Here is a 17,400-nt window from a genome sequence, read left to right as displayed (position 1 = left end):
AAGTTGATAGTGGTGGAAATTCTCACATCGCGCATGCAATTAAGCGCAATCTCAGACAATTTATCATGTTTTCCCCTCCGAACACGATATTCCATTCAACTCATCCACACGAGAAACGCAAATTTGATAATTTACAGAGAAAGGGAAAATTTTCCGAAAATTCATTCTCATTCAATCATTCCAGGAAATTAAAAAATACACCGAATGATTCATGAACATTTTGCTGCTTTACTGGCTAAAATCTACTGAGCAATAATTCTTACACGGATTATATTGAGCCTATTTCGTGATCTCCACTTCAGCTTTAATGCAAGTCTTTCCCTGCGAAGTGAGAAAGAATTTTAGTTGAATAAATACAGAGAAATGTTGGAAAATTACTTACATTTTCATGATCAATTCTGGCGTCAATTTGAATTAAGCCTCTTGCCAGCGCCAGATATCTTTTATACTTGGAAATATCTGCCTTTGTGGAAGAATCCTGACAAGAACGTCCCTGCGAATCATTGCGGAATTCAGTTAATTGTTCAGAATATCCATTTTCAGGTTAAAACTCACAGATTCCACCGGACATTTGTCAGGAAGTCCGAAGAGCTTCAGGTAATGTTTAGCTTCCGCAGATGCTTTGTTCATTGTATCACACAAATCCGTTTCTATCCGATGAATAACCATTCCATTCTTGCTGATGGTCGCTCTCAACTGGAAAAACGATCACTGTGAGTACAGTTGTCGAGGTGTTCTTATGGGGCATTTCTTACGTAGGCCTTCTGGAAGCCAGCAGTTTGAATGCATCCATTGGCGATGATTTGGCATTCCCTGGTCAGCTGCACCTTGAAGTTATTATCCACACTGATAACAGATTGCTTGTCGCAGTTCTCCAGATAGTGCAAGTTTGTTTTGTATCCATTCTGTGCGATTGAGGAAGAGCAAAACATTCGAGCATTAGCATAAATCCATCGTATTTTGCTTGGCAAAAATTCAACTCACGCATGCCGATATCTTCCGCAGATTCATCAACAGAACGAAGGTCAGGAGGGAGAAGAAGACGGTCCAAGTCATTTTTCACGCACGCCAAAAGACCACCTGTCCAGCCAGCGACTAATGATGTTCGCACGGAAAAGCCAATTGAGACTATATATGGTTGGGGAAAGAGCTGGAAATGGTGGGATTTGTCGGCGGTTTGCGGAAACTAATTAAACCTTCCCGAATGGATATTTATTAATAGATGGTGGAGATTGAGTAGAAAGATCTTGTCCAACTGATAATCACTAATCTACATTTTTCACCCGCGCACAAGAGGCAACAAAATCCAACTTCGCACCAGAGAATTTATGCCGGAGAATTTTCCGCGCACTTTTCAGCGTGTGACACACAAATGGACTGCGGCAGTGATCAACAGACCAATTTTAAAGCACTTGTGAATCCCCACCACTGAATAGAACATTTAATTGATATGCGAAGAATCAGCAGAACAACTTCACTTGCTCATTCGCTGAGTTATTCTAATCGAGAAGACAATATCGAAGGGGGATTTTTCCATTTCGCAATTTCTCTATTAACGCCCATTACTCTCCATGTGAATCCTCGGGAAAATGTCTGTGTTCATCAGTGATTGAAAACAATTCGAAAAAAAAGACGCTGCAAAGGTTGCAATTAGACCTTCGGACCATCAGATGGAGAAAAAAGAGAAGGAAGAACCATGCATTTATAAGTCAGATAAATCCCAATTATCGCCGTTAATTCGCTTTTTCACTGTCAATTGAATTCACGCTAAAGAAACTGACGAACGTGCAAAAATATCTTCTGGCTCTTTTTCGCAGAAATGATAGGTGTTTTTTTTCTTTTCACTGTTAAAACATTTTGTGCAAAATATTGTGTTTCCACAAAAAATCATGCATCCGGATTCATGCATAACAAAATTCTGCAATTAATGCAAGTATGTTGAAAAGAGTTTACGTAAATTGTCGCTGCTCAACGTCATCATCGCGAAAGCATGAATTTCAATGGCACACAATTATAATCTTGCAATTTTTAATCATTTCATAAGGAAAAAGACGCACGTTAATTTCCAAGAACTAAACAGAATTTCATCTCAAATCTGTTATATTCTCAACCTCAAATGATTGTGAATTTTATAGCAAAGTTGGTATAAAAATGTGTCTCAGCTGAATTAAATTCAATTTCAAACCGTCATTCCAAGTCCATCGCAATTCTATCAGTTCATTGTTGCGCTCTCTCGAAGGGTTTGTTTTCACTTTCCCACACAATTTCCATGAAATTTGCCTTTAGTGCTCCTTGTGCAGAGTGTGTTGCGTGCGAACGTCACCATAAATCACACCGCCTGGAAATTCTCCCCAAACTCACTCACACTCTCCTGGCCGCGAATCGCACGAATCTGCCTTCTAATACACCAAAAACTTTCTGATATAGCGTGAAATTGAGCATTTTGCGTGTGTTTATGCATCACTTTTGTGTTAATAGTCACCTATAATGTGTGTTGAAGCTTTTGTGCCATTAAAAATGCTCTCCGCGATATCTAAGGCATGTGAGACAGCGCCTCACCTCAATCACGGACAGGAACTGACCCTTTCTGGCTGCCGGAGGCATTTGTGAATGAGTCTGTTTATTGATTTTAGCCACCCACCTGCAGTGATGCTGCATTCCCGTGAACTGCAGCTGTTTGGGGGCGGCAGAGATGCTCTTCTGTCTCTAGATTCAACCCCCCCCGAAAAGCGGGTCGCAATGAGCAGAATCCTCACATTCTGAGAAATTCAGCTAGGATTTCCCAGCGTGCACAGAATTATTTAGCGCGCGAATCGAAGTTTGCAATCGAGGAAATAAGAGCTTAATCCCTTTATTGAAGAGTGAAAAATGTGTTTGACTTCGCTGAAGAGAAATGGAAATATATTTTGCAAATATCATCAGCAAATACGCGCATTTCTATCATAGAATTAAAAGAATATATCTTAATCAAAATAATACTTTGCGGATTTCTGTGTAATAAATTGTTTATGCTGACTTACTGATACTTTTTGTGGCTTGAATTGTACACAATTTCGGGGATTGAGATTTTAATGGTATTTTATTATCAAATTTCATTCGGATTTTTTTTCCAGTTTTTTTTCCTATAGATGTGTTGGTTTTTCCTAATTGCACTTTTAATTAGAAATTGCTAAAGTAATTAAAATTTCAATCAATTTGTATTATTTTAATCTTCTTATATTTATGTGAATTAATTCCTTTGCATTTATTTTATATTATTTTATAGACCATATGTTGAAATTGCGGAAAGTCATGAATATTTGATAGACAGCATTTGAACTAATATTTCATGTGTTTTATTATTAAATTGTTCTGTTGATATTATGCTGGTTTTGCGTTATCATGTGATCATAGAAATGAAATGCAAAATTATCAGTCTCTTTATAGTTTGTAAAACCCACGTTTTTGGAGAAATACGAGATAAAAGCGGAGCTTTTCCCAGACAACAAGCCGTAAACTTATCCAGCTAGTCGCTCGTAACTTTTGCATTCTGTGAGACAGTTTTCTCAATTGAAAAGCGCTCTGGCTGGGAAGAGTGTGTTGTGTGATATTCCTGGTTGCCTTCTCTCTGTGTCGATCTGAGCCGAGCATTCGACCACCGGTTCGCCAAGAGCCGCCGCCACTCCATTCATTCAGTCGAGGTCCAACACGTTCGCGAGTTGCCACGATATTCAAATCCAGAGGCCCGTCGTCGGTTCTCAGTCAAAGTTTTTAGTGCACACAGCAGTTGGCGTGAGTGCTTTTCCCGCCCTTGTCACGAGAGTCTCACGTGATACAAGGCAAATGCGAGAAGGCTGCCTTTGGCGACTTCCTCTAGTGTCTCTTTTAGACCGCAAAATGACATCCAGTGATATCTGACTAACGGTGTTCGCGAGTGAAGTGAATTTGTAGTTTTAGCCATTTATCGGCGCTTATGGCCATCCATGAGCCAGTTCTGAGTATGTTTTAGTGTGGAAAAATGTATGACGTTGTGTACCTGGAGATGAATCATGCACACCTTGCTTGACTGTGTATGAATTTCTTGTGGAATCCACCGAAATACTCTTGCAACTCTGAAATTGGGCAACTTCTCGAAATCTCTCACTCTTCGGGAGGGGAACTTTCAGTAGGCAAATCAGAGTGACACACACTTCGCCGTGTGCTTTCTTCTTCGCAGTCCAACACGCGCGCGATCGGAATTAATAAAATTCCGCCCAATTTGGACGCGGTGTGACGTAACAATGACGAGGCCGCGTAGACTTGAAGATTGGTGGGCAAAGCAATGTATTCTTCTCACACTTACCACTCTCTCTATTCCATTAATCAATTCGCAGCACTGCGAAGTGAGAACATAAACACACAGACGCAGTTTTGCGGTTTAACGACAATCCTTGGCTGTTACACACCAGACTCATATTTTGCAAGATAACAGACGCTCTCTGATAAAACTGTGATAATACAGCGAATTGCAAGCTTTGAGAGAATGAGAATCGCAATGCGAAAAGATGTGAGAACATTTTTTTCTCTCAAGCCACGAAAGATGGTGATAATATCTTCTCTCAAGTGTTGTTACACTCGCCACTTGGGTGGGGAATTCTTATGCTTAGAGTTGCGAGATAATGAAAATTGTAGGACTTGAGAAAACAAACACTCACAATGATGGAGTTTGAAGAATGTTTAGTTGAGAAAACAAGAAGAAAAACCATTGATTGATTTTCAAATCCAAACATATAGTACAGAAAAATCTCTCCTTGCGCTTGCAATATCAGTGATATTATTTTTCCTTTCGAAGACACTCAAAATAAAATAAGGCTCTTTTATATCTCTGGCAAAATATCCGGTTTTTTCAACCGACAAAACTACATGAACCGAGTTTTAATGCAACACTCCACGAAAAAAAGGCGAGAAAGTTGTGCTTCCCAGTGGAATTGTATCGTTTCAAGACAGAGGAATAATGCGATCCAAGTGGGATTTGGTCTTCACATCCTTTAGCCTTTATCCCCAGCCAGTTCTCCGGACCCATAAAATTGCATTAGAGCCTAGAGGGAAATAATTTGCAAATGTATTTTTCTGTTGCAGCTCATTTCACGACTGTTCGCTCCTGTTTTCCTCGTGCATAATAATCCTCTTTTTGAAGTTGTTATAGAGAGCATTTCCTCTTTGGTCAGGAAGGAAAGGGTGTTTAAATTGAATTTTGATAGAGCGAAGCGTGGAAAACTAATCAATTTTTCAGTCCGCGAGAAAGCAGACAAGGCAGACAAAGTGTTTAGTTAGAGATTTCTTGGGAGCGCATTTATATGTGCAAATTTCAGCGCGCGATTTTGCGATACTTCACATGACTGCACATTGTCATTTCTGCACTTAAACATACTCTCCATGTTGCCGTCATATGTGCAAATGGTCATGGCGAAGGAACATAAATTATCCTCCTCATCTTTTCCTCTCTCTCTCTCAAGCAAAATTTCGAGCATTTCTGCCACTTCAGCATTGATTTTATTGACCTCTTCTTCCGCCCCACACTTTGGCTGATGTGAGAAAACACTTTCGAGACAGGATATGAGGTTAATGGAAAACTTAAGCTCTTTAATTGCCATTGTGTTGCCGCATCTGAAGCTCCTCCGGAGCACAGGAAAAACAACTTCGCGCACAGTGAGAAAATCTCTCGCGTCTCGCGGCCACAAACAGAAACATTTATATTGCAAATTGATATAAACAGATTCTTTTTGAGCACGTATTGAGATGTGTGTACAATTCAATTCTCACTGTGCGAGATGCTCTCTCTCTCTTTTTGTGTGAACATCCAGCGAATTGGGTTAAAATTGTGCGCCTCGCAAATGGATGTAAAGTTCGTTTTCGCGCGGAATATCATAAATATTCTTTATGGATTTTTCGCTGGAGCTAAATGTATTAGGTTTCTCTCTACTGTGCTTGGCTTAAAACTGTCAAGCATGTTTCACAAGAAATTTGTGAAGACTTGAGGAAAAAACTATGCTTTCCTTTTAATAGGTTTGCCTGTCATATTCATAAAGTATTATAATGTGTATATTTGCAATTTTTGACGTGCTTATCCAAAAATGACTTATCCTCTTAATGTTTTATCACTTTGTGGCATTCTTCTCAGTCCTGTGGTGCGTTATAAATAGTTTTGCGGGGCATTTGAGCGCTTTTTTGGGGTGGTATTTGAGGAGCAACAGTCTCTTAATGGGGGATTAGACACACCCTGAAGCCTCCCTTCTATCGCCCATCAGAAATGTATCATCGTGGAAACAAGGAGTCGCCATACTAATGGCTTCAGTGACAAATTAACTTTCGAATATTTTGCTCTCAACGCGTCATTAAGTGACGATAAATTTGTCATCTGGATTATTGCTCTCCAGAGAGAGACAGAGAGATTCAAACACAATTTATTTACTGCCATATAGGCAAGTCCAATAAAACCGTTCTCAATTCATTTTCACAATTTCCCACATGCAGATCGTTAATGAACTTCTAACAAGGCGGAGAGAAATTATTATATGAAAATACAATGGAGAATTTTTCTGCATTCTCTCGCTCTTTCTCACACTCTGAGCGCAGCAATCGTTGAGGGTGAAAATGAGCATGAGAAGTATTATATGATTTTGCGTGATTATTCCTCAAAGTGGTAAATAAAACAATTACTCACCGTGTGGGTTCTTAATGGGATTTTAGGAATTCATGGCGGGAATTCAGTGAAAATGCTCTGCATTTCATATTAAAAGTTCACTCAGTTCTTTCTGTGGGGTTTATTTGCGATGCTTTTCCGCAATCCCACAGTGAAAACTGATTCGGATCCGTCGATCCGAAAATTCCAATCACACCTCCAAAGTTCACCTGTGCAGAATGGCAAAGAGAGAGAGAGTGAGAGCAGCGTGGGAAGGAAATATCGGCCAAGAATAAATCAACCCTCGATGTCATCACTCATCATCCTTACCATCGCTCGGCAAAAGGCGAAGCTGTAGTGCATTTTGTGACGCTGAGCGCGTGCTTTAAAATTGCCTCCACGTCGAGAGGCGCTTCAATTCTCCTCCAATTGAGGTTTAATCTGATTTATGGCTGTTCTGTGAGATAAAACAATTCAGTGGATTGAAATTTATGGCCAAATGCACCGCCGAGGCGCAGTGTGACATGTATTAAATTGAATTAGACGGGGGGGGACATTGCACAGCATATTTTACTTATCAATTAAAACTTTTGGCCCAGTTGCAAGACGACGGCGTGGATTTTGCAAGAAGAACAACATGCGGGAAGATGGAACAAAAATCCATTATAGTGTTGCTTTTCATGTCAAACAGGAGCTGCCCAGGAAAGGAGTAACGAGACATTGTAGATGTGAGGATACATTTTTGATGACACACACTGCTGAATAGTGGAGAAGTGAAGTAATTTTTCATACGACCTCCAGCGAGCAACAAGTGAAAAATGTGCAAAATTTCTGTGATATTTACTTCAGTAGTACTCATAACTCGGATATTCTTCGAGAGCCACGTCACAGGTAAGAAAAATACCGTCAAGACTCTTTCTCACCACTTGATATTGGCCATTTCTGGGAAAGAGTTATGAGTCGATCAGTTGCAATTTTTCGCATAGACTCTGTCGCACGTAGAACTTCCCGTCCAGCACAGCATCAGCAAGACTTCCATTGCTCAAAGTGGATGAAAGTCTGTGAAATATCAGTCTGGGTTTGTGACTCATGCAACACTCGGAGGCTGTGTGGTGAATTGATTGAATTCATTGGCATTCAGCGAACCTGACAAATCTCTTCCCCACACCTTTTTGTCGCTCAAGAAGCGCGCGCTAAAGTGTTTCATGGGGAAATACAATTAACACCAGCACGGAAAAGCACTCGTAGACACAATGTTTGGCGCATGAGTGGGTGTTTTGAGAATGAGCTTGTTTCTCTAATTGCATAATTGCAGTGGATGTTCCAATTAAATCGCTCACTTTTTGCTATTTGTACTCAAATCACCACAAGTGAATCTCTTTACCAGCAATTACCTCAATAATATCCCACTTTAGTCGGCAAGAAACGAGCAAATTAATTGATGAATTAGTTTGAATGGGAAATTGTAGTGAAATGACAACAAGAAGATTTTTATTACAAGTGCTCAAAGGACATTCAATTTAATGCAACAGTCTCTCTATAAGATACTTCAGAAGCTTTTTCTGCTCTTTCGTGTGAATTTAGAAAGCTTCACTCATAAATTTATATAGGAAAGCTCTATTGAAAAAGTTCATGCTTTAAAGTGGAAGTTTTAGTAGTCAATTTTCCATTGCGGAAATGAAATTTATGAAAGGGCGCGCAGTGAAATAGAATACGCGATAGAAATTTCACAATACTTAGCAAGTCCAAGCAGTCTTCATTAATTACGATAAATGATAGTTGGCATGAATATGGAAGCGTGAAATATTCAAGAACAAAGAACACCAGCGAAATTCACTGTCCAACCAAACCATTTATGTCTCCTTGCGATTTATGATACACTTGCAGAATTTATTTATCTCCTGGAGCGCAAAGTACTTTTATTATATCTTGTTTTCCCTCGCGAGTTGAGAGGATTATCCATGCAGTAACTTTTACTGTAGCTGGAACAATTGTGGAAAATTCATAATTAGCAACGTTGACAAATTGGGGGAAATTGAAAATCCAATCCACCAAAGTTTCCACGTTCAATTATTATTTTAATCCGCTCAGGAGATTATTGATATTTTCCTGAAATCATGTCTGTGAAGCAGAAATATCCGTTTATGTAACTCTATTTCTGTCCCCATTTGTTTTGCATATATATGGAACATATTTACAATTTATTATTGTCTGTATAAGTTCTATAGTTGTAGAGGTGTTTCAACTGAAGCGCCATTCATCCGGCTTTCCGGGCATATATTGAAGCATAAAATGAGAACTTACACTAATTTATTGCACATACCTTTGCAGAACAATGCGCGATGCTCACACGTGAATTCGCATTTTTTTTATGTTTAATTCCGCGAGCGACTTTATTAAAATATTTTGCATCGCGCGCGAGCCAAAGTGTGGATGATCTTTCACACCATGTTCTCGGCACAAATTCTAAATTTGTTAGTATAAAATCCAATAACGATATTTTAACTTTCCACTATAGCTCGCATGTGCGCCCCATCAATCAAGCATTATTTCACGCGATGCATGCATTGAGTTTTTGAGACATTTCCGAGTTTAGAAGGTCTGATATTTTCTAAATTTCCATTATGTGTGCCGCGAAAGGGATTAAAGGGATCAGAAGAGTTCAGAAATAGGACGGAATTTAAATCAAATCCGCACGAGATTAGATAAGGCGCATTGCAAAAAAATGGAATTTTATTTACAATTTATCCACTGACATGAAATGAAACAATCAATGCTTTAAGCACTCATTCAGTACAACTCTCCTCCTTCCTCGCCATTCACGATAAACACTCTGGACTGAACAAATGTCCATCATTTTTTCCCCCAAAACACACAATGAGACATTACAATCACATCTAATGTTGTGATAAATTTCCCATTGTGTGAACTTTTGAGTGTTCTGCTGCAGCATACAAAAAAAAGAACTCTTTTATCTTAATGCTGTCTCAATTGTTCGACTGGAATGAGATTACGATTTTCGTGGACTTTCTTCGGGTGCGGAAGTAGCAATGTCGATAGACGGCTTCCTCCGCATTCGGGACATGATAATTGCTCACTGTCAAGTGATTATTATACACATTAACTCCCATTGAGAAAGTCTTGTTTTGACTCTGCCCACAATACTTTCTCGTTGGTAGTGTTCCATTGAGAGATGAAGAAAAAACGGGGAGCAGAAGCGAAAATGACGGAAGTTTGTACTCCAGAGTCTGGATAAGGATGAAAGGGAGATAGAAAAGCCCCAAAACAGTCACACTAAATACACCAAATCTCTCTTTTTTCTCTCTTCACACTCTTGCAGCCCAACTTGTTGATGATGAGAACGATTTGACCAACTTCGAACTGAGCATTCAGTTCGAAGCGCCCCTGATTGAGCCTCACGATGAGGACGTGACACTGGACGTGGGCTCGAATTACACACTGCGCTGCTCATCCAAGTATCCCGTCACGTGGTTCACGATGCACGACCTGGATCCCACCTCATTCACCATCACTGCACACTCAGTCCCCATCGCCGATCGGCCGCACGGCAGCATCATGAAGCTCATCAATGTCAATCACAACCACGTGGGATACTACTATTGCCTGCGCGAGGAGACCAGGCGTCTCGTGCTGCCCGGCCAGGAGGCCGAGTTCCTCGACAATCCCTATCACAGCTCCAAGATCTATGTGTTTGTCGACGGTGAGTGGCCATCAGAGGCACACATGCCATAGGCGCTCATTTCTCACCACATGCACTCTCCTTCAGATCCCGAGTCACTCATGGTGCCCATCTTGAATCCCGTGGCGTCGGCCGTTCAGTACCAAGAGGTCACAATTCCCTGCAAGCCCACATCGAAGAATGTCCAGGTTGAGCTGGTGAAAGCCGAAGATGAGGTACACAATTCATCATTTGCCACAATACTTACACACTCTATTCTCTCTCTCTCTCTCTCTTTGTCTTTCTTTCTCTATCCTCGCGACTGAACAAAAAAAAAGAATAATTTGCCATCGTTTTATGATCCGCGAGAAGGTTTCAGAATACTCGCGGACAGAATGTCAAAGTACAAATGCATCTTTCGGAATCAATCCCGCAATGACAGCCATGACTATTTTTTAATGATCCACAGTATGTTTTTCCTCAAACCATTTCTTACATTAATTTCTTCTATATATATATATATGGCGACTTAATCCGACTAATCCTATTCTGCTGTCTTGAACAATTATTATATGCAAGAGAATATATTGAGGAGTGTGGAAATTTCTTGTGCTCTTTTCAGCCAAATTAATTACAATAATTTGGTGAAGAAGTCTAAAGAATTATGATTCTTAATACATTTTAACAGACTCCTGATCAATTTGGAAGAAATTTTCACACTCCTTTGTTTTGCATAAAAGAGAGCTTTTCATTGGCTCTCGTTGTGTAAAGTGAATTGTATATAAACCATGAAATGATTAATTCTTGTACATTCAACCCCGCACAGTCACAACAGCCTGAGGCGTCTTTTGACCCAAAGAACGGATTCACAATCCAAATCAACCACCTCACCGACGGGGGTGTGTACAAGTGCGTGGCCAGCATGGCCAACAAGGACTCGGCCAGCGAAGAGCACTTGTATCATATCGAGGTGTTCTCGAATTGTGAGTCACTCAATACAACAGATTCCAATTGCTCCTCTGGTGGAGGTTTAAGTGGTGTCGCTGGGGATTTGGGCACATCAACACCCTCCTCCCCAATCATAACTACAAGCATTCCATCTGCTATCAAATCAACTCTTAGGCCTAAACTTCCAAAGACTCTCGCAACTCACCCGCGTGTGTCTCCAGTGTCGCTAACATGGAGTGAAAAGAACTCAATGAGAAGATGTAATTCTTTCCTATCTGTTGTCTAGTCGTTGTTTTGGCTTTTTTTCTCCCACTTCTGTCTTGTCCTTCCGTGTTCTTTTTTTTGCACACTGAGAATTTTTCTGTGTCACCATTTTTGCTTGAATTGCACAAACAAACAAAAAGAAACAACACTGAAAATTGCCATTTGCAGAGGTAATTCAATTTCAATGTCATGATCAAAGTACATTTGAACTTCTTCTCTTTGCCTCACTGCGAAAACTGAGCAGAAAAGTATTTTTATTCAAAATTCACACAAATTGACTCAGAGAAAACACATTTTATGCTACGAACTTTTATATGGTTTTTCTTTCATTCCTGAATAAAAATATCCCACAGAGAAGTGATAAACAGTGTGGCTTTGAAGAGGTGTTCTGCACACAAACACACACACATATTCTAGGAAGTTTTGGGACACTCTGTACTCATTCATCTCACTTAAATCTCTCCTGAATTCTCAACTACAACACAGGAAATTAAGTGGAAAACTTTCATCACAATCTTTTAGAGAAAATTACACACATAATCCAACACATTTAATCCACGCAACCACAAAAATAAATCCAACAATATTCAGTCTTTCTTGTTGAGTGTGAAGTACAAAATATTTTGGAATGAGTCACCTCTTAATTAAAGCGAGTGGTTAAATTACCTTCCCACCGTTTTTGTGCCTGTTTAAAAAAGTGAGCAGAAAAGGAGGGAAATTAGGAGCACGCTCTGCATGATTGTATATGTTTAGTAGTTGGTGAAAATGATATTCTCTACCTATTTTACCATTAGTTTGTGCGGCTTTAGTGTGATTTTGTGCGTTTGTAATTAGCGAACTGTGGAGAGAAAGGACGACTTTTGCTTGTGTGACTATATGAAAATTGCATGTGTTATAAAGTAAATCACCACAATTTTCCATGCAACAGCATTTTGACTAAACTCGTACTAATTTATGTTGAGATTGCGGCTGTTTTTTTCTGCATGAATTTGCGCTTGAAATTCCACACTTTTCATCCACACAACATATAACAAAGCAGCACATATGGTAATTCAAAAGCTAATTTATTTTGAAGAAATGCAACACATTCTTGGTAGCTTAATGTTCTTCTTATATGGCAACTTTCCATAGGGGAAATATTCCCCCATGAGTTTGGCACTAATGAAGATCATGTTGTCCAATTAGCCGCCACGGAGTTTGTCAGTAAGCCCAGAATCACATCTCACACGGGAGATCATGCCACTCAAGGAGGCAAATTGGAGCTCAATTGCACGGTGGATATGCGAGTTGGAGTCGCATTCACCATGGAATGGGATCTGCCTAACGACAATGTCGCCAAGGAGGTGAGTTTGACGCTGATGATTGGGTTTCTAGGAAGCGAATAATCACTCTCTGGAATCCTTCTTTGTCAGGAGAATCGAGTGGTGATTGAGGGACCAACGAAGGAATTCAGTCCGTCAGACAACACCATGCAAATTGGCCGGTCGAAGCTTATCATCAACAACATGGACAAGGCGAAGGATCAAGGATTGTACATCTGCAAAGTCACAGATCACTCCAGCAAGTCCAATTCGAATAACAAGAGAATCACGATTCTCGGTGAGTGAAGGTGAAATCCGTAAATAGACTTCTTCTGAATTTATTGTTTGTCTTTTGGCACAGATCCCAATCAAGGATTCATAAACATGAGTGAACCAAGCGGTCGATACACCATCAAGACCAACTCCAACAGACCATCAGTGCAGTGGATCATCCACTACACCGGCTACCCGCGGCCCATCTACCTCGCGTGGTACGACAATCAGGGCAAGGAGATTCCCTCCTGGGGAGACGTTGAGGACAAGTACACCGTGACGATCAGGGACAACGAGTGCATCTTCCGCATCAAGAGGATCGAGCTGAAGGACTCCGGAGAGTACATGCTGAAGGCCTACAACACAATGGTGGATCGCAACATCACAGTGAAGCTGATTGTGGAGGAGAAGCCAACGGTGAATGTGAAAGATGTCTATGTGATGCGAAATGATGAGGCTCTGGTCACATGTGACTGCGCTGGCTATCCACCGTCGGAGATCGAGTGGACTTACACGCCCTGCATCATCGCTCCGAAGTGGCCGACGTGTGACAAAGCGGATGCCATCACTTTCGGCGACAACCAGGTGAAAACCACGTCATCTTCATCCCTCTTTCAGCAGTCTCAGCTGAGATTCACCCCAACGCAGCCCGGCAAGATCACGTGCAGGGCGAAGAACATCAAGGGTGAGGACTCTGTGTCTGCTGAGGTGCTGGTGGGAGATCTGGAGGAGTCGCTAGCCATCTGGGGCGTTGACGATAAGTACCCGGTGTCGGTTGGCGACGAGTGCAGCATTCACTGCGGAGCACTCGTGTACAATTTCACGGGGCCTTTGCACTGGTATCGAGGCGATTTGCCTGTGGAGTCGACCAGTGACATCACCATCACTGACTCACACACTGACTACTCCTACCGGAGCACCATCACGTGGAAGAGCATCTCGGAGAGTGACTCAGGCACGTACGAGTGCCGCGGCACGCTGCTCAATGAGGATCACCAGGAGAGCAAGTACATCGATGTCAGGGCGTATGATCCCATCGCACCTCAGCTGCAGCAGACTTCCATGGAGGGATCAGAGATGATGAGGAATCTCGGGGAGTTCCTCACGCTGGACTGCTTCTTTGCCGGACTGCCGAAGCCCAGAGTTCAGTGGTACAAGGATGATCAACTGATTGTCTACAAGCCCGGCACCAATTCCACCATTGAGCTGTACAACGACAACACGACTCTGCACATCAAGTACATCAAGCCTGAGGATCAAGGAGTGTACAAGTGCGAGGGAAGGAACAAGCTGGGATCGGATTCGCAGGAGATCTCAGTGAAGATCTCCGACATGCCGGGCCTGAACAAGGGATGGTTCATTGGCATCGGAGCACTGCTGCTCATCCTCTTCATCTCTCTGGTCATCCTCTGCGTGCGGATGCGTCGCACACGGCGTCTTCTGCATGAGATGAAAGAAGCGGGCCTGGCGAACTTCGAGGAGGGCAGTCCGGAGCAGATAAATCCAGCACTGGCGCTCGATGAGCAAGCCGATCTCCTGCCGTACGACAAGCACTTCGAGTTCCCACGCGAGAAACTCAAGCTAGGCAAGCAATTGGGCGCCGGAGCCTTCGGAGTGGTGGTCAAGGGTGTGGCCCAAGGCATCCTGCCGTACGAAGACGAGACGACAGTGGCGGTGAAGATGGTGAAGAAGAACACAGACAACGAGGTCATGAGAGCACTCATTTCCGAACTCAAGATCATGGTTCATCTTGGCCAACATCTAAATGTTGTGAATCTCTTGGGCGCCGTGACGAAGAACATTGCAAAAAGTGAGTCTCAATGCTGCATTGCATGAGTGAGAAATATGCAAATCATCAGAGAAAACAATCACGCAATGGTCATTTCACTTGCAGGAGAAGTAATGGTGATTGTGGAGTACTGTCGCTTCGGCAACGTGCAGAACTTCCTTCTGAAGCATCGAGACTATTTTATCAACCAAATCAACCAGGAAACAGATGAAATTGACCCCACCATTCTCACGCCCGAGCAGAGATGGTCACACGATAGCGGGTATGAGTATAATAGGTAAGATTTGTAGGAGCTTTCGGTGGTTTCTATCATGGTTCTCATTCCTAATGACCTCCTCCTGGGCTGCAAAGAGGGTAACAAGACAAGAAAAGGTATCACGAGAGCTTTCGTAGGCGTTGGTAGGTGTTAAAGGTGTAGAAAATAGCCCCAAAAAACCCCAATAGGAATGACATGTGTAACCATGAGTAATTGAACTAAAATCTATTCATGACTAAAAATTGGTGTCTGGTATGTGACTAACGAATGGAATTTATTCTTTTTGCATCCACAATCAAATCAAATGCGCACCTCAACTATGCATTGTGTCTCTGTGTGTACGCTAATCCAAATGCTCACAGCCAGGGATTAAAATATCTTAAACTGTCCTTTTCCAATAACCACGTCAACAACAATAGTAAGGGTGAGGAACGGAGGGTGCCATCCATGATGTCGAAGAAGGGCGATGGGCCGGCGTCGCACATCAACTCCAAGGGATACCTGAGGCACTCCGGCATGGACACGTTCATCGGCGGAATGGACAGTTGCAACACAGAAGCCACGCTGATATCGGCCTATGCCGAAGGTAACCGCCTTCTGACCAAAATCTGACCCTAAACTAACCCAAAACTAACTTGTTTAGGCGGCGAGGACAACATGGTTCTCTCGAACAACTCCGTGCAGCCCGTGTGGCGATCGAACTACCGCATGGACTACAAGGGTCCCGCCAGGACCGTCACAACGTCCGATCTGGTTTGCTGGGGCTTCCAGGTGGCGCGAGGCATGGACTATCTGGCGTCGCGGAATATCCTGCACGGGGATTTGGCGGCCAGGAATATTCTCCTGTGCGACGACAACGTGGTGAAGATCTGCGACTTTGGTCTGGCCAGGAGCATGTACAAGAGCAACAACTACAAGAAGCAGGGCAAGGCGCCGCTGCCCTTCAAGTGGCTCGCCCTGGAGTCCATCAGTGATCAGGTGTTCAGCACATACTCAGACATTTGGTCGTTTGGCATAGTGCTGTGGGAGTTCTTCTCCCTGGCCAAGGTTCCCTATCCGGGCATGGATGCCGACCAGACGCTGTACTTGAAGCTGCGGGATGGCTACCGAATGGACAAGCCACTGTGTGCCAACCAGGAAATGTGAGTGAGAAGTCAGGAGAGGCGTCAGTTCGTCCACATTCTCATGCTATCTGTGCTTTCAGCTATGACGTGATGCTCCAGTGCTGGTGCGCCAATCCAGAAAGTCGCCCCCTGTTTTCGGATCTCGAGACAAGACTGAGCAACATGCTGCAGGAGAGCGTTCGGAGCCACTATGTGGATCTGAACGAGCCCTACCTGCAGATGAACAGCGAATACCTTCGGACTGGTCAGAAGGACTACTTGGCGATGCTGGGACCGCCAGACAAGGCCGCTCCGCCCGTGCCGACCTACGTCAATCGCGACGTGATGTACGAGGCGCCGCCGCCACCAGACTCCTCGTCCGCCAGCTATCTGCAGATGAGCCCCAAGAGCGGCAGTGTGGCCTTCAGTGCGCGCCCCAGCACTTCCAAGCACTCGCCGACACTGGCGAACAACCTCAACACCTCTAGTCCCTCCACCCAGAAGAACCGCAAGAAGCCCGGCCTGCCCGAGGAGATCCCAATGCTGCTGAAGAGCACCAGCGCCGTGAGCTCGGACTCTGAGCCAGAGCTGAGCCCCAAGCCGGCGCCGCGCACCTCCATCGACACGAAGGACAACTACGTCAACGTGCCATCCACCGTCATCAACATGCACAGCGCATTCCCGCGCGACGCCTTCAGCAATCCCACGTACGTGGGCGCTAGTCCCATGGGCAGAGTGGCCCAGCCCTGAACATCTCCCCAAAGCATCACTCCACATTGTCCGCTTCTCCGCCACGGAGCGCCCCCCAAATGCTTCAGACGCCCTGCCGTCCGGCAGGCCGCGATGACAACCTTCTCGAGCATCGCAGGGACCATCGAGTCGCCCCGTCGCCAGTGTCCGGGAGTCCAGCAGCTGCCCGGGCAGCAGCGATGGGCCACGATTCTGCGTCGCAGAGAAATTAATGATTATTTTTTATAATTATCACCATTAATTTGTAAGCATATCTAGGCCATAAGCGTATAATATAGAAGAGAAAACGTACTTTAGCCTCGCGTCTCTCAGCTTCAGGGGTCACTGGCTCGCCGCGCTGCGGCACTAACTCAGCGAAGCGGCTAGAAGTGGGCGTATCAGGGGGTATATTTCCCAA

At 43.3% G+C, this 17,400-nt stretch overlaps 2 protein-coding genes across 6 annotated transcripts; one reads left to right on the top strand and one right to left on the bottom strand.

Annotated features, from left to right (window-relative positions):
* Nucleotides 1-186: 186 nt before the first annotated feature.
* LOC132261992 (uncharacterized) lies at nucleotides 187-1,397 on the bottom strand. The gene is made up of 5 exons (XM_059761085.1): nucleotides 985-1,397; nucleotides 756-905; nucleotides 556-696; nucleotides 383-493; nucleotides 187-321 (listed from the first exon to the last, which is right to left on the bottom strand). Exons 1-5 carry the CDS (start codon nucleotides 1,054-1,056, stop codon nucleotides 280-282), a joined length of 516 nt encoding a protein of 171 aa, XP_059617068.1. The 5' UTR covers nucleotides 1,057-1,397; the 3' UTR covers nucleotides 187-279.
* Nucleotides 1,398-3,618: 2,221 nt separating this feature from the next.
* LOC132263586 (vascular endothelial growth factor receptor 1) lies at nucleotides 3,619-17,299 on the top strand. 5 transcript variants are annotated; one of them, XM_059763424.1, is made up of 12 exons: nucleotides 3,619-3,999; nucleotides 7,332-7,531; nucleotides 9,981-10,361; nucleotides 10,428-10,555; nucleotides 11,146-11,302; nucleotides 12,717-12,874; nucleotides 12,944-13,130; nucleotides 13,194-14,915; nucleotides 15,000-15,156; nucleotides 15,513-15,736; nucleotides 15,794-16,292; nucleotides 16,355-17,299. In XM_059763424.1, exons 2-12 carry the CDS (start codon nucleotides 7,459-7,461, stop codon nucleotides 17,001-17,003), a joined length of 4,335 nt encoding a protein of 1,444 aa, XP_059619407.1. In that variant the 5' UTR covers nucleotides 3,619-3,999; nucleotides 7,332-7,458; the 3' UTR covers nucleotides 17,004-17,299. The 5 variants fall into 5 exon arrangements, with proteins under 5 accessions (XP_059619407.1, XP_059619406.1, XP_059619409.1 ...); XM_059763423.1 differs by having other exon boundaries at nucleotides 3,620-3,977; nucleotides 15,000-15,171; XM_059763426.1 differs by having other exon boundaries at nucleotides 3,620-3,999; nucleotides 15,570-15,736.
* The last annotated feature ends 101 nt before the right edge of the window (nucleotides 17,300-17,400 follow it).

The sequence above is a fragment of the Phlebotomus argentipes genome, unplaced genomic scaffold (genome assembly GCF_947086385.1).
Source record: "Phlebotomus argentipes unplaced genomic scaffold, Phlebotomus argentipes genome assembly contig_15, whole genome shotgun sequence".
NCBI classification, from domain to species: Eukaryota; Metazoa; Arthropoda; class Insecta; order Diptera; family Psychodidae; genus Phlebotomus; species Phlebotomus argentipes.
The sequence above is the reverse complement of the archived record's forward strand: the minus strand, read 5'-3'. Positions and strand labels throughout refer to the sequence as shown.

Coding starts and splice junctions, on each gene's coding strand:
- LOC132261992 (XM_059761085.1), bottom strand. CDS start 1,056: ATGACTTGGACCGTCTTCTTCTCCCTCCTGACCTTCGTTCTGTTGATG. Junction 697..755: donor CTGGCTTCCAGAAGGCCTAC/GTAAGAAATGCC, acceptor TCGTTTTTCCAG/TTGAGAGCGACCATCAGCAA. Junction 322..382: donor CCAGAATTGATCATGAAAAT/GTAAGTAATTTT, acceptor CTCACTTCGCAG/GGAAAGACTTGCATTAAAGC.
- LOC132263586 (XM_059763423.1), top strand. CDS start 7,459: ATGTGCAAAATTTCTGTGATATTTACTTCAGTAGTACTCATAACTCGG. Junction 11,303..12,716: donor TATCGAGGTGTTCTCGAATT/GTGAGTCACTCA, acceptor TTGTCCAATTAG/CCGCCACGGAGTTTGTCAGT. Junction 13,131..13,193: donor CAAGAGAATCACGATTCTCG/GTGAGTGAAGGT, acceptor CTTTTGGCACAG/ATCCCAATCAAGGATTCATA.